The following is a 15,878-nucleotide window of genomic DNA, read 5'->3' on the forward strand; positions in this document are numbered from 1 at the left end:
AAGAGACTAACTCCAAAAGTGAGATTACGGGTGATTTTGGGGTTTTTTAATTCTTTACTTTCCAAATAATGTGTTGAAAAAATTAGGGAAAAGTATTTTTTTAAATCATATAGCATTTAAAAAAATAATCAAAATCTAATAATTCCTGTTTTCAACTTGCCATAATTCTAAAACTGGAGAAATTCTATTTTTAATACGAAAGCCAGAGTAGAAGCAACTGGAATGTAAAACTTGTTCTTTACAGCTTTTTTCCCCCCCCCGAAGATCAGCACATGATTTAGTAAGACTTAAATCTCTGTAAGGTTCTTATCCCATTACCACAGACATAGAAAAAAGCCTTCCCACTTAAACCCGGAGACTACAAAATTTTGCCTTCTCCATTAACCAATTAAATTTACAATTTGACATATGTCAAAACCTTCTGAGAAAGCAGAGTGTTTCCGATGTAAAAGGCTTATGAAAACAGGGCATGTTCTTAAGAGAAAACATGGAAGCCCTAATGAGGGATTTCAGGGAGCCACATGTTCAGTGTTGGAAAATCAGACCTCTAGAGACATGCTATGCAAATAGCATGATTTAGATCATTAGGACAACAGTTTTACATGAAAAAAATGAAAAGCAACACAAAGTGGAAATATAAGTTGAACGAGTATGACAGTTTCAACTGTTCAGTACTAACTCTGATGTCAGAGTTCATAAGGTGATAAAGTTTTTAAGAGGGAACTGATCATGACAGAAAATACGTATACACTGTCTGAAAAACAGTGGAGATCATTAAGCAGACAGGGCTTACAGGGAGGTGATATTTTCTCACTTAATTTGATCAAGTATCATAGAAGGGAAATTGAATCTAATTTTCTGGTTTTCTCTTTAGTAGTACAAACTAGGTGGTTAAACTTTATGTCTTCTTCTTAAATCAGAAGTCTGACAGTGAGTTGAATACTATTAAAAAAAAATGACCAGAAAACAGAAATTTGAAATACAGATGGCATTATACAGTGCTACTGTCCCAGCATATTAGAACAAGGAAAAAATTAAGTCAGAGGTGCTCAACTGGTATATTTTCAATCATTCACGGGTGTGCTCCCAGATTTTGAATAACCTGTAAATAAAAAATTAAGTGGTGCTTCCACTGAGATGTGGCAGTCATCAGCACAGCTGATGCATTCTCTTTCCAGGCCCAGGAGGAAGACTGAACTTCCGCAGCCTCTTGTGCGGGTGGGACCACAGCTCTGGCCCGGGGGTGGTGCATCCACTGCTGGGAGGAGCAAGTAACTGCTAGAGGACAGCCTTCCAGAGCCTTTTCCCTTGCCATGACCATCAGGAAGGTTCAAGTCAGTGACTGTTCCAACAGCCTAGATCCCTGAGTACCTGCACCAAATACAGCACCCCACCCACTCTCCAACAGACACATATGCAGTGTGTGGGATGTAAACCTTTGTTTTGAAGCCACTGAGATCTTGAGGGGTTTTGTTACTACAACATAATCTTGCTCTCCTGACTGAAACAAAAGGATATGCGCTGATAAAGAGAGTTATTTGCCCACCAGGCTGCTGGGCTGAGAGGCTCATGTGACTTGGTTAAGTACGGCTGGGGTCTCTGTGCTATTAGGAGGTTAAAAAGTGGTCTGTAGGGCTTCCCTGGTGGCGCAGTGGTTGAGAGTCCGCCTGCCGATGCAGGGGACATGGGTTCGTGCCCCGGTCCGGAAGGATCCCACATGCCGTGGAGCGGCTGGGAAAAGTGTTTTGTAATATGAAACTATGACAAAGAAACAGTTTTATGAAAACATCTGAGAACTTTTCCTGAAGTCTATATGAGAGAGTCAGTCCTTTGGTGCTTAAGGATGGCCGAGTTCGCTGTGCCATAAATAATTTCAACTTTATATGCAATTTTATTCCTTTAAACAAGGCACCAAACATTTAATATATGAATATGTACCTTTTACACAAGGGCTGAAATTCAGTTGTTTTTTTTTGAAATTCAGTTTTAAATCCAAGATTGCTGCTAGGTTTTTGGACAACAGCCTGACTACCACCAGAGGGTGCCATCTGCTGTTTTCTGCCTGACCAGGATCACCAAAAGGACGGTGAGAAACTTCCGGCTATACCTGGGGAGAAATTCATTCTGGTCTAGCCACTTCCTTTCTGAATGTAAAATCATGCTGGTGTCAGGCTAGTTGGATAGAATCACCCAGGAAGTTATGAAATGCACATTCTCAGGCACCCCAAAGGCTAACTCAGTAGGTCTGAAGTGGGGTTCAGAAATGCGTAATTTTTTTAAAAAGTTCCCTAGATACTTCTGATGCAGAGCTAGGTTTGCTACCACTGGTGTAGAAGATTTCAAAGAACTGATCCTTTTCAATCAAAATGTTTTGCCATCTGCAGGGCATTTTTTGACAGGGATCAAGATATCAGAAGCCCAGCTGGATAAGCAAAACCTCCTGAGAACAGAATTTCGTTAAGACACCTTACAATAATAATTATCACAGAAATAAAACATTGTTATCTTCAAATTTAAATTTATTAAGACATTCAGCTATGTCTGTCAGTCTACATCCAAATTTGCTACTAAAAATAAAATAAAGTCACGTCCCACATTAGGAATACCGAGTCTGAAAAACACTTTTTGAGCCAAACCTATTGTATAAATAAATGACTAGTTTCTTTTCATATCAAAATTCCCATAAAAAATTACATTCCCCCCCTCCCCAGTTCTACCTGTAGCCATGATGAATGTAAAAATTTAAATATGACAAATCCTTGTCAAAGAAAAGGTGCAAAGTCTATTAACAGCTTTAAAAGTGGCATTTGCAGAGTGTGATCATACAGTTATGTACTCATTCCCAAAGTGCAAATATTGCCAAAATTTAACACTGTTTTGATTCAGTTGCAAGAATTAAACATTACACAGGATTGAAAAGTACACTTAGGGCCTTTATCAGTGCCCTAAAGCCCTTCCCACTTTGGTCTCCTATACTAACGTGGACTCCAAAGTGTTCATTAGAGTTTTAGTTTACTTCACACAGCCAACACAGTATACGATGTATTAACAAAAGTTTCATATACATCAAAATATTGAAGACTCCATCATAAAGTTCAAGAGTCTCAGATTACATGAATGCACCCGCAAGGCCCAAGTGCCCACCCACCCCCTCCCCCAAAGCACATACGAAGTATGAGCGTGCTTCAATCTTTGAATACAATCAATGCTTTTACGTCTTTGATTTCATTTCAGTGCTGTACAAATAATCACCTGACTGAGTTCCAATTAACTGAGGGAAAAGGGGGTAGAGAAAAGGGCTGGTCACCACTCATACTCTGTAACAAGAATGGTCCTGTCCCATAGAAAGTGAAGTATCAGTTCCACTTCTGCCTGCTTCCTCCCACGGTGTCCTCACGCTCTTTATCCTCCTTTCTTTAGCCCCTTGCAGACACTCAAATCTGATTTTATTTATCCCTTACAAATCAGGGGCCGTTTCTGAAGTTGCTGAGGTTGAATTTTCTTGGCAAACCTCTACCAAACATCAGCATAGGGTATATAAATACATTTTGATTAGCATACTTTGCAAAATTTCTCCCACAAAGTCAAGGGGATGAAAGCAGGTGGTCTCCACTGAGAGTACTTCCTGGATTAGATCCTTGGAATGTCAAGTTTCCTGCCTAATCACCTCATACATTCACTCCTCAAATCTGGGCACGAACTCCATCGGGAGTTAACTTCTCCTCCAGAGTAGCAAAGCATTACTCCTGCTGCTTTTCTTCTAGGCTGACCTCAACAGGATGTGCTGCATCTTTTGCGCTAAGAGGAGTTTCCTTGGGATCACAAGTCCCTTCCTGGCTATCTGATCTTCTGGCAATGCACTCGTCATTGTCCCTAGAACTTTCTTGCACCCCAGTCCCCTGAGGACGCTCCTGGCCTGGGGGTACAGTACCTTCCTGAAGCACATTTTGCTCAGCTCCACCAGGAGGCTGTGGAACCGGGTCAGCCCCTAACCCTGGCAGCTGCGAGGAGTTTTTGAGGTGGCAGTGGCACAGAGGGCAAGTCTCCTGGACATACAGCCACTTCTTGAGACAGCCTGCGTGGAAGAAATGACTGCAAGGTGTGATCACAGCAGATTTCATGTCCTAAAATGGGGGAAAAAGATAATTCGTAAATGTCTATTATCTAAAATCTTTGCTGCTATGCTCGAGTTCTAGTTCCAACATTTCTTTCTCACAAATTCTCCAGAGAAAATTTGCAACACAGATCTTAGAATAAAACTCATTTTATATTTTTGTAATAATCTTCTTGCCATCAGAGACCCCTTTATACAAATAATACATGAACCACTGGCTAAGCAATTTTTAAAAAGAAGTAAAAACCAAAAATGAGGAAGAAACGACCTTCGTAACGGGGTTCGGACTTAGTATGAAACAAAGGTTATACAACTGTAGCAGTATGATCACTGGGTCTCCATGAGTATAATTATAACCTCAGGAAATCTGATGAAGATTGGACTTTTTCCACTTTTTTCCTTCAACGCAGCTCAACACATTATTCCATGATGAGATTATTGGCAAGGAGACAAAATCAGCCACATAACACCAGGGTATTGGCAAGGAAGTGGAAACTTCATTAGGGACAATGTACATCCCAGTTTTCACGATATAAGCCAGTGTTTTTTCAAAGTGCATCAGAATCACCTGGAGTGCTGGCTAACCATGCATATTATGGGGCCACCCCAGACCTACTGGATATCTGAAGATGGCATTCATAAATCCATAAGTAAAGCAAGCCACCCATGTGACTTTAATGCACACTTAAGTTTAATAACCACTGGAATAAGAAATGGTATACTTTGCACTAGTAGTCCTTGCATAAGATATATTTGGGGAGGGAAGGCTAGGGATATGAAGTTTAAATTGTAACAACATACATTTGGTTGATCAACCATTAATTTTGTTTAAAGTCCCAAAACAAGGAGTTGTGGCTATAATAGAAATTCCTTGCCAAGAACTGGTAACACCTGGGAGTCAACTTTTAAGCAGAAAGCCATCCAAGGAAGAGCAGCCAGCTAGGAAGGTAAGCAATTTGAGTTTTATTTTCAGTGTGATATCAGCAGGTAGTTCAAGCACCTCAAAAAAAGTGATGTGACAACAGGAAATACAAAAAGAGGACTCTCAAATCCCAGAGATGGTATATTTAGACATAGGCTGCTGCAGTTGATGTGCCACAAATCTGTCTTGGATATGCTTTGCCCTGCATACAACAAGGCTACCGAGCACAAAGGACCCAAAAGAAGACAATGACCACTTAACTTTCGGGGAATCTACATTGCTCCTCAATCCCCCCAAATGCAAAAACAACCTGGAAAATATTATTTTGCTAGTACCCAAAAGTATGCTCTAATAACAATCAAACAGTGGCAGCTTAGTTTTACTCTTAGGAAAAATTCTTATTCTAGATGGCCTTCACGCACAAACACATACACATCCCATCTGCACTGTAAAGCAGCCTTGGAGCAAGTACCTCTCCTGTATACTCATTGACACTATCTATAGTTTTTTTCCACCAGCCCACACTTTTTAAGAGTGATTTGAAAGGAACAGTTTGTGCTGTGGCCCAGAATTTCTGCCCATACTTCCAACAGTACAGTTAGCTGTAAAAAGCTGCTACTCAATCACCCTCCTGCACAGGTGACTGGTGACTAAACTCTAGGCCTGTTGTTTGTTACTGTTGTATTTCCAAGCTGATTTAAATACTATCTTTCAATTCTTGCTAGAAGGCAGTCATCAGCTATTGAGGGCTCAAGTGCCAAAGATGCCAGGGAGGCCAACCATAATGTACACCAACTGGGTGCCTCTGCCATATCTCCTGCCCCCCACTTCCACACAGAGGCTGCATCCACCTCAGATATACCTCAGCCCACAGGGAAGGGCATACTCTCTCCACCTACGCCAAGTGAATGAACGTTTACTCCCTACCCTGGAAATACCAGAAGGAAAGAGTCAGAATCTTGGCACACCACTTTTCAGAAGTTGCTGACTCCTGAATGATAGTATGTATTTGATAGTACACGTGTGTGTGTGTGTGTGTGTGTGTGTGTGTGTGTGTATGTGTGTATATTCAGGAGTAAATATAAAATACACCTGACCTGTTTTTCCTTTATTTATGGGTGAGCAATAATGTTGAAAATAACAATAAATTAGAACTTGAGGAACTAAATTTAAAACTTACTTTAGAAATAAAATGGAAATATTTTATCAGGTCTTTAATAATATCTGAGGCCCACTTTTTTTTTACCCAGGAGATAATTTCTGCCTGGAAATTTAACTTGAATTTGGATAATGTGGTTAAAGTTGTAAGGGATACATGGTATGAACCACCCAAATGGCTTCTTACTGTATGAGTTACCTGATAACAGATGGCACAAATATCATTGTGTTTCTCAAGCTGCTCTTTCGTAGCAATGGGTAATGATTTAATCTTATTCACAGCATCCCTTCGGAGAAGGAAGCTCTTCCACCCCAGTTGGGCCCGAAGCCACACATTATAGTAGGAATGGATGAAGATGATCATTGAGCCCATTACTGTCCATTCTCCAAAGATGGTCTCGGAGACGCCATAGGCCACCACACAGAGGGCCACAAGAAACTCCAGCAGGCGGTAAGTGCCGTTCACATAGTAGATGACATCATCCATGTTTTCTACTGGCTCTTTTCTGAATTCCTCAACCATAAATAAGACATAAATAAAAAGTGTTCCTAGAACCTGAAAAAAAACAGATGTATATAATCACTAATAAAGTTTTTCCTAGACTTTAAGTGATAACACATTACTAATATCTTTAGTATACCAGATTTCATATCCATAGGAGACAGTGGTACAATTAAAATGTGGGTGATCTCAGTAATACAGATCTTTGATACTGAAAAGTACCTTGAGATATAACTTTACTAAAATGATTCTGATTAGTAATCAGTCTTCTCTGACATTCTTTCCTTCTTTCCCCTGGTCACCAAACCCCTCACAATTCTATCTAAAATTTCCTAATTCTGTACTCTTATCTATTCCTCAACTTTCAAAGAACCTTTGCTTCTACAAGAAACAATGAATAAATCTTTATTGCCAGTGCTACACTTTTCTTTTACTTGTTACTGATTAGGCAGCCAAGATACACTTTTAAGTTACAGTAAGTTTATCCATTCCATGGTAACATTGTGTGTGTGTGTGTGTGTGTGTGTGTGTGTGTGTAAAGTATATATCATGTCCATGTAATACATACACAGGTATCATTTATTTATATACATTATGAAACTATGGATATTTTTGAGTGGGCAAAATATGCTCCAAACAAGCACTGAAATCTTTTAATATTTTATAGTTACTTATCTATTTAAGATTTATGTGACAGTTCTGTATCATACCATTTTGAAAAAGAGATATTGCAAAGTTTAATTACCTTGATTAAAAAAAACTACAGTGACAGATAGGCTTAGTATTTTAATAACCTACCTTCTAACGCCTATGCTCAAATAAATGTAATGCATTCTAGTAAAAAGGATGGGAAGTAATCACCTAAATAGACCACTTATCATCATTAATCTTGAAAAAGTTTAATTCCTTTCCTGGAAGGAAAAGTAAGAAAATCAGTTATTATATAAAGTTAATTAATCCTGGGCTTACCTGAAGAGAGGTGAGAATGCTGCTAGAAATAATGATAAGAAGCCAAAAATCCATGTGGAAAAACTGGCAAATCATATAAGCCATATATGCAGGGAACACCAGTAAAAATAAACAAAGGCTCACAGCACGGAAGTGTTTCCATAAACTCCTAGAGAAAGAAAAGTATCCTTTTAACATGCCTGTCACCTAGCAGCACAACTAACCAATCTTGTGCCATGCTTCAATTTCACAGCATTTTACTGCACACCCTTCTCCATGCCAGTCACAGTGCTAGATTTCAGGGCAAGTCACGTCAAAGGCTTCAAAGCACCTTTTCTCTTAACACCCCACACTCAGTCAATTGACAAGTACCACCAATTCTTTTTTTTTTCTGAATAGTTTGCTTTCAATCTCATTCCCATTCCAAGCAATCTCAAAGCGATGTCAGGCTTTTATAGCATTAAGCTTCAACAATTTTAACAGTAATGTGCTGCCTTAAATTGTGACATCCTCTCCTCACCTGCACCACCCTGGATGAAAATCTCTGCAGCCGTGAGTGCAGTGTTACTAAGAGGAATGGCTCTCCAATGAGCAGGGGTATTACCCCTCACATCTGTTGAGGTTGGGGAAAAACTATGAACCACTGCACTTTAAGACCTACTAGCTGATCTTCCTTCCCTTCTAGCCCCTGTTCCTAGAGAGATTAATCGTTCTAAAGCTCTGCTAGCATAATACTGTCAATACCTTCTCTAAACTTCCTAGCCTGGCATTTTAGGTCCTCCACTCCCAATTTTTTTTTTTAGCCTTTTTTTAATTTATTTTTCGGGGGCTGTGTTGGGTCTTTGTTGCTGCACGCGGGCTTTCTCTAGTTGCGGCGAGCGGGGGCTACTCTTCGTTGCGGTGTGCAAGCTTCTTATTGCGATGGCTTCTCTTGTTGCAGAGCACGGGCTCCAGCAGTTGCAGCATGCAAGCTCAGTAGTTGTGGCCCATAGGCTTAGTTGCTCTGCAGCATGTGGGATCTTCCCAGACGAGGGCTTGAACCCATGTCCCCACATTGGCAGGTGGATTCTCAACCACTGTGACACCAGGGAAGTCCCTATCACTCCCAATTTTTTGGTCCAAACTTGCCAACATCTGTCCCTCACTACAAGCAAAGATGGTTAACTCTCTTCCCAAAAAAACACAAGCACTCTTAAAAATTCCACCAGAAATGCCTGCATCCCACTCTCTCCTTTTCTAAACGCTTTAGACTAGCTCAAGCTAAACAAATATATTTATACAGGTAATGATATCCTTTCCCCAGGAATCACCTACCCTCTCAGAATTCTTAACATCTGTACCAATCATACAATAAATTGAAGCACTGCTTCAATATATAGATATTTATATATAATATTTTATACATTATGTATCATATACACCTAAACATTCTTACTTATATTTTTATTTTATATTTATTATTTAAATAAAAATATTTTATATATGTACACACATTTTTAAAAAGTCTTATCACCCATATTTAATCTCCTCAAAAATAGGATAACTCCAGCTCCTAAGCACAGAGGCTTGTTTGAAATAAGTGCCAAATAAAACTTGAAAACTTATTTCTGCTTGATATTTTTCAAATTATTTTCCATCAATTACTACCTTTTCTTACCTACCCATCTATCCACCCAAGTGCAAAGTCCTATGATATAAGCAGGACAAAAGTTAATTGTGGTCATTACACAGCAGAACAGTTCCATGTATAACTTTATGCTTTTAAGACACCCAACAAGTCAAGAAATTTCTTAGACTTAGATTTCAGCTTCTGATTCCACTTGAATCCTCCTTGTCAATAGTGGAATACACAGCAGGAGTCCCCTAGTTATGGCAAAAGGAGAAGGAACATAATCTTTTCTTTTATTTAGCTCTTCGTACATTGTACTATTCTAACAGCTCATTCCTTAAATATACCCCAAATTTAATAGATTGTAAACCAACTTCTAAAAGAAAAATGACACAAAACCCTCCCCCAACAAGTGCCTTAAGCAGAACCTTGAAAAAATCTTTCTGTGCAATAATAAAAAAGGTATGATTTCCACCCCCTACAAGTTTATTATTTACTTTATATATCCAATTTATAAGACAAATGATGATGTAATGACTTATTACCCCAACAGGGGTTTAAAGAGAAAAAAAAAAAAAGATGCTAGATACTTCCATTTCCTTGGTAAATAAAAGCCAAAGCTGGAGTAATTTTTTAACATAAGGATCACAAATCTAGAAAGAAATCAGCGTGAGCCCCAAACAGCCATCTCCTCTCTTAAAAAAACTCAATTACAATCTATGTAAACTGAATATCAAGTCTTAAATCATTTAATGATTCTCTAATAAAAACAAACACAGATTATTTAAAAACATTACGAGGAAACGTGAATTTCAACCAAAATAGTTTAAAGCTCATAGCCACAATAATTATGCTGTTTTAATTAAATATCAGCATCTGTGATATGTTCTCAAGTCCATGTAAAGTATCTCAAGGAGACAGAAGAGTAACATAAATCATCCTGCCTACCTTTAACTCTACTACAACATAGGTAGGAGGAAAAATAACCACACTAAGTTAAATGCTATACTGTGTGGGACTGTCCACAGTTAGCAAGTCTGATAAGAAAGTAAATTATTATTCTGGTTAAAATTAAAGCTAGGTACTTTGGAAAGTGTTTTACATCTTTTCTTGTCACACATTTTTCTTATTAGAAGTTAAGGGACAAATATAAACCTGCCACAGTAGCCCTGCTTTGAGATTCCAAACTTTTACTTTTTTTAAAGAAAAGCAGGCAGTAGTTATAATAGGGCAATTTGCCTTAAAACTTTAAATATATTTTTCAAAATCAAGCTAGCTGTGATTCTGTGATTCACTTATATAATTTACATATATATACAAACATATATTTATACATGTACACAGAAAAGTAAATATGATGCCAACAGTTTTAAACTTACGTCTGATTTCTATGTTTTATATACACACAAACATTACATACATATTTATCCTTATTTAAGCAGTTAAAATTCAATAAAAATCTAATTTAAAATTAAACATAAAATGAATAGTGGGGCTTCACTGGTGGCGCAGTGGTTGAGAGTCCACCTGCCGATGCAGGGGACATGGGTTTGTGCCCTGGTCCGGGAGGATCCCACATGCTGCGGAGCGGCTGGGCCCATGAGCCATGGCCGCTGAGCCTGCGCGTCCGGTGCCTGTGCTCCGCAACGGGAGAGGCCACAACAGTGAGAGGCGCGCGTAACCCAAAAAAAAAAAAAAAACCAAAAACGAATAGCGGAATTTGAAAATCTGCTATATCATTTGAATACAGTAGACTCTAGTTGTAAAATTCCTTGCTAACAACTGTAATAAAATTCCTGGATAAAAGTAACAATTATATCCACGGCTAAAACTATCTGAGACACATTTTTAAGTTTAAACACTGGAAATTACCTCCAGTCCTAGCAACACCAAGACGTGTGAGGATTTTCCCCTAATAATTACTTCCTTAACGACAGAGAGAAGCAGAGTTTCAATATTACTTTTTAATTGTTAACCTAATGTGAGAATTAGGAAATTTTTCCATTTCCTTTTTTAATGGTACACTTAACTGAATTAATTACAAACCTGGTACACTTAATTGAATTAATCACAATCCTCTGTTCACAATGCACTATCGTTATTGGTCTGTGCATGTCCCCCTTTTTTATTAGTTCATAATCCAATTAGCTATTTTAAATACCTGAAATGTAGCAAGCATTCATGAACCCATCTCCCCGTACAAAAGAGGCCCTGGACCATGTGGCAGGCCAGCCTAGTCCATGTCCTGCCTCCCTCCACCCAATGAAACCATTTCATGAGTCCTGCACTCTTCACTCTCTTGCTTGCTTCCCTTTCTACAGTTTTGTTTATCCATATGTACTCCTAAAGAGTGCATTTTAAAATTCTGTCTTTGATATAAAAATAACATTCTAGGGCTTCCCTGGTGGTGCAGTGGTTGAGAGTCCGCCTGCCAATGCAGGGAACACGGGTTCGTGCCCCGGTCCGGGAAGATCCCACATGCCGCAGAGCAGCTAGGCCTGTGAGCCATGGCCGCTGAGCCTGCGCGTCCGGAGCCTGTGCTCCGCAGTGGGAGAGGCCACAACAGTGAGAGGCCCGTGTACCGCAAAACAAAACAAAACATTCTATATTGTCAGCTTTGGGGATTTACTTTATATATTGCTATGAATCATTCGAAATGTTTAATGCATCACTATGTTTTTAACATTCCACTGTGACTACTATCACATTTATTCACCCCCTTTCCTGTTTGATTGGCATATGATTCGTTCCCAGGTTTCTGCTATTGTGAATTGTGCTATGAACATTCTTCTACATGTCCCTCCTGAACATGCACAAGAATGTCTTGAGTATCTACATAGGAGGAGACAATGCTAAACTGTTTTCCAAAGTGATTACACTAATTTACACTCCCACCAGAAACGTGGGATATCTGGGGACCTATGTTTTCTTCTACCCTAGGTATCAGCTTTCTTTCCTCTCTCTCCCTTCCTTCCTTCTTTTCTATTATTTATTCATTGCCACTTCCACAGATTTAAAACAGTATCTCACAGCAGTCTTGATTCACATTTCTCTGACCACTAAAGACACTGAACCTCTCTTCATATTCATTGTTTCCACTTTCACTAAAAGCCTGATGATGTATTTTATCCACTTCTCTCACCAATCTGAGCTATTTACATATATATTCTTGATAGTAATTCTTGAGGAAGTGTGAATACTATAAATATCTTCTCCCAGGTTTGTAACTATCATTTCTAATACAAGTTTCCTTTAGGTTTAGAAAATGTTATTAATTTTGATAGATTTATCATTCTTTTCTTTCATAATCATAGTCATTCTTAGTCTCAGTCTTTCACGGCCAGTTCCATCAGTTTAATAATTTTTTTTTCCTACTTGAAGGTCCAAAATATACTACTCTATGCAGATTTAATTTTTTATTTTGACATTTAAGACTCTACCATTCTGGAGTTGATTCTTTTGTTTACGGCTGTGAGACAGGAATCCAATTCCACCTTTTTCCAATTAGAAACCATTTTTTTCCAGCTACATTACAGAAGAGAACCACCTGCCCCACTCATCTAACATGCCACTTCGGCCATACACCAAAGTCCCATATATATACGGACCTGTCTGGGGGCTCTGTTCCATTGGTCAAGTTGTCTATACTTGAGCCAATTATTATAAAAACTTCACAGTATCTCCTATTGTGAGTGAAATAAACTTTATCTTTCTCAAATTGTCTGTTTGATTTCAATATGGATTTATACTGGTTTCAAAGAATGAGCAGGGGTGGGGGGATAGTCTTTCTATTGTCTGAAAGCATTTGTTTAAAACAGGGATATCTGCTCCTTCAAAGTTTGGTAGAACTTGCCTATAACACTATCTGAGTCAGGATGTTTACCATTTGCTTCCATTTCTTTAACAGAACTATCCAAGCTTTTTAATTCTTAAGTCAGCTCTAATAAGTTTTATTTTTCTCACAACTTTTCCATTTCATTTGTTTTAAAAAGTACTGCCATTTAACTGTTGATTGTATATTCTAATTACCATAGGCAGTAGTGGGAGAGAAGAAAGAACAGAACTGTAACTGTTCATTCCTATCTCATCCTGTCACAGCCAAGAGCCTCTCTTGCCTCAGGCCAATTAATGCTGCTACAGACATGAGTAACAACAGTGACACCAATCCAAAATAACCACTCCACACCAACACACAGGGCTTCTCAGTCTTGCTTCTTTCCCTCTAAATTTCCTCTGTATTTGATCTTGGAGGAAGAAGCCAGTAATGATGCTAGTTCAGCACCCTGGAAGGACCCAGAACTGAATTTACTGGTGCCTATGGCAGTGAAATTATGGTCTTATTTCTCTCTCTTTTCCAAACTTTCTATTGTATTATATCAGTCTTTTAATTGGTATAATTAATAATACTAAAGTATACTGCCAGAGATGACAAAATATTAACTGTACTTAGGTCAAAACCCCAATTTAAGTGACTATTTAACTAAGTTCACCATTGAATTCAACATCTTAAATGCTTTTACTGAGAAACCTTAAACCTAAAAACCAAATCTCAAATAAGTATAATGATTAAAATTATCTGAAACATATCCAAGAGCTTTGAGTTTATTTAAATTAAATTGACTCTTTCAGCCATTCTATGGGTTTGACAAGTTTTCAGAATGTTTGGCGATATGGGGATAGAAAGATAAATCTGATTAACTATAATTAAAATGTTAATTTCCTTACTTATAAAGCACCACCAAGGAAGCAATTAAATCGGGTATTTCAATAATCAGAGTGTGTAGAAGCATGCCGGAAAAAAATAGTGGCACTGAGTTTTAAGCAATTCCTTATAGAAAATCCTTGTATAAATTACCATAAGCCTACCATTAGGTAGGTTACACTCCTACCATTCTTAGATATCCACTGAATTATACATATTTACATCATAGTATCTTAAAGAGCCAAATAATTTGACTTTTATTCCTTATGAAAATTTCTGTAATATGAGATGAATATGAATCCAGCTGGTCCCATAAGGTGTCAAGAACCCCCATTATAGCCTCAGTTAGTTGCAAAACGCCATCAGATGAGACTGTTATTCCATAAATGCCTATCGTTTTTTTTTTTTTTTTTTTTTTTTAGATCTTCCTGGACCGGGGCACGAACCCGTGTTCCCTGCATCGGCAGGCGGACTCTCAACCACTGTGCCACCAGGGAAGCCCCATAAATGCCTATCTTTATGATTGTCTGAAACCTTTACTTTTCTCTCCTTCATTTGCCCTTTCTCTCAATGCTTCCTCTCCTTTAGCACTGCACAGAATAAAATTGTATATTATTTGTTATATTTACTATGCTGAATTTTATGCTCTACATTCTTAATTTTAAAACTGTATAAGTATAAAAAAGTACTACATTTCTCTGAAGAAGAAAAAGCTGATTTGTAATTACTTGGCCTTTAATGTGACTTTTTATATATAAGAATGTTGAGAAAAAAAACCCAGAAATGTCAAATACATACAAAAAATAAAAAGGTAAACTTGCTAATAAGCTAATACCAATTATTTATCCATCTTGTCTCTAAACAATACCTAGATCTTCAGACAACAAACTTATGTAAACAATATGACAAAAATTTCTTTTAGGAAGTTTCTTACTTGTCTCGAGATGCTCCCAGCGCCAAAACAATAGGATCTGCAATCTCTAACATAGACTGCAGGATAGAAGCTACAACAATGAAAAGGATAATACTGAGCAGGAATGCCCGGTGAACAACCTGCAGCTCTATCAGACCAGTCTGCACCGCCAGGATTAACAGCGTAACTCCTTCTGTCATGCCCCTAGAAAAGCACACGTTTTTGGAAAAATAAACAATAATCAGAATCACCTTTAATTCCGAGGGAAAATAATCCAAAGGCTTAGACTGTTATTACATATTTGTAATCTATTCTGACTTCGACAAAAGAACTTGATCAGAATATTAATGTCAGTGTAATAAAATACAAGCATAATGTATCACTACATGTGCAAAACATAATAGCTATAATTTTAGCATACAGTGAGAAGAAAAAAAGCAACTTCTCAGATAAATAAAAGTATTCTAACCAGGCTTGGCTAATGAGTAAGACACTCCTACAATTCTTAGATATCCACTGAATTATATACATATTTACATCATGAGCTATATCCCGATTATAAAATAGAGAACCACAAGTGAATGTCTCTATAATCTTGGAGTAGGGAAGGTCTATTTAAGAAGACCATAAGAACGAGAGACGTAAACAAAAATACTTTTTTTGAAATTCAATTTCCATATGGAAAATATATACAAAGTCCTAAGACCTTTTTATCCTATTGACTTGAATTATAAAGAATCTTACAAATAAAAGAGAAATGAGCAAAGGACAGGTACAGTTTTCAGATACACAAATTAGCAAATATTTCAAAGCCTGATGACCCAAGTACTGACAAGGAATGTAAAAAAATATGGGCAGACTAATGTTGAGATATAAACAGGTAAAATGTTTCTGGAGAAGAATTGCTAATAAATTTAAAATGTACATACCCTTCAATTCAATAATATTACTAGTAATTTACCCTATGGATGTACTACAAAACATATATATAGATTTTTAAGATATATATA

At 37.7% G+C, this 15,878-nt stretch overlaps 1 protein-coding gene across 1 annotated transcript in view; it reads right to left on the reverse strand.

Moving 5' to 3' along the window:
- Window positions 1-1,802: 1,802 nt before the first annotated feature.
- RNF145 (ring finger protein 145) overlaps window positions 1,803-15,878 on the reverse strand; it is a 64,176-nt gene continuing 50,100 nt past the window's right edge. The window contains exons 8-11 of the mRNA XM_024768050.1: window positions 14,890-15,072; window positions 7,666-7,813; window positions 6,394-6,750; window positions 1,803-4,124 (exon numbers count right to left, since the gene is read on the reverse strand). Of these exons, the coding sequence (XP_024623818.1) occupies window positions 3,741-4,124; window positions 6,394-6,750; window positions 7,666-7,813; window positions 14,890-15,072 (1,072 nt within the window). The 3' untranslated portion in view covers window positions 1,803-3,740. The remainder of the gene's footprint in view (window positions 4,125-6,393; window positions 6,751-7,665; window positions 7,814-14,889; window positions 15,073-15,878) is intronic.

Source organism: Neophocaena asiaeorientalis, unplaced genomic scaffold (assembly GCF_003031525.2).
Source record: "Neophocaena asiaeorientalis asiaeorientalis breed wild unplaced genomic scaffold, Neophocaena_asiaeorientalis_V1.1 scaffold1091, whole genome shotgun sequence".
Taxonomy (NCBI): domain Eukaryota; kingdom Metazoa; phylum Chordata; class Mammalia; order Artiodactyla; family Phocoenidae; genus Neophocaena; species Neophocaena asiaeorientalis.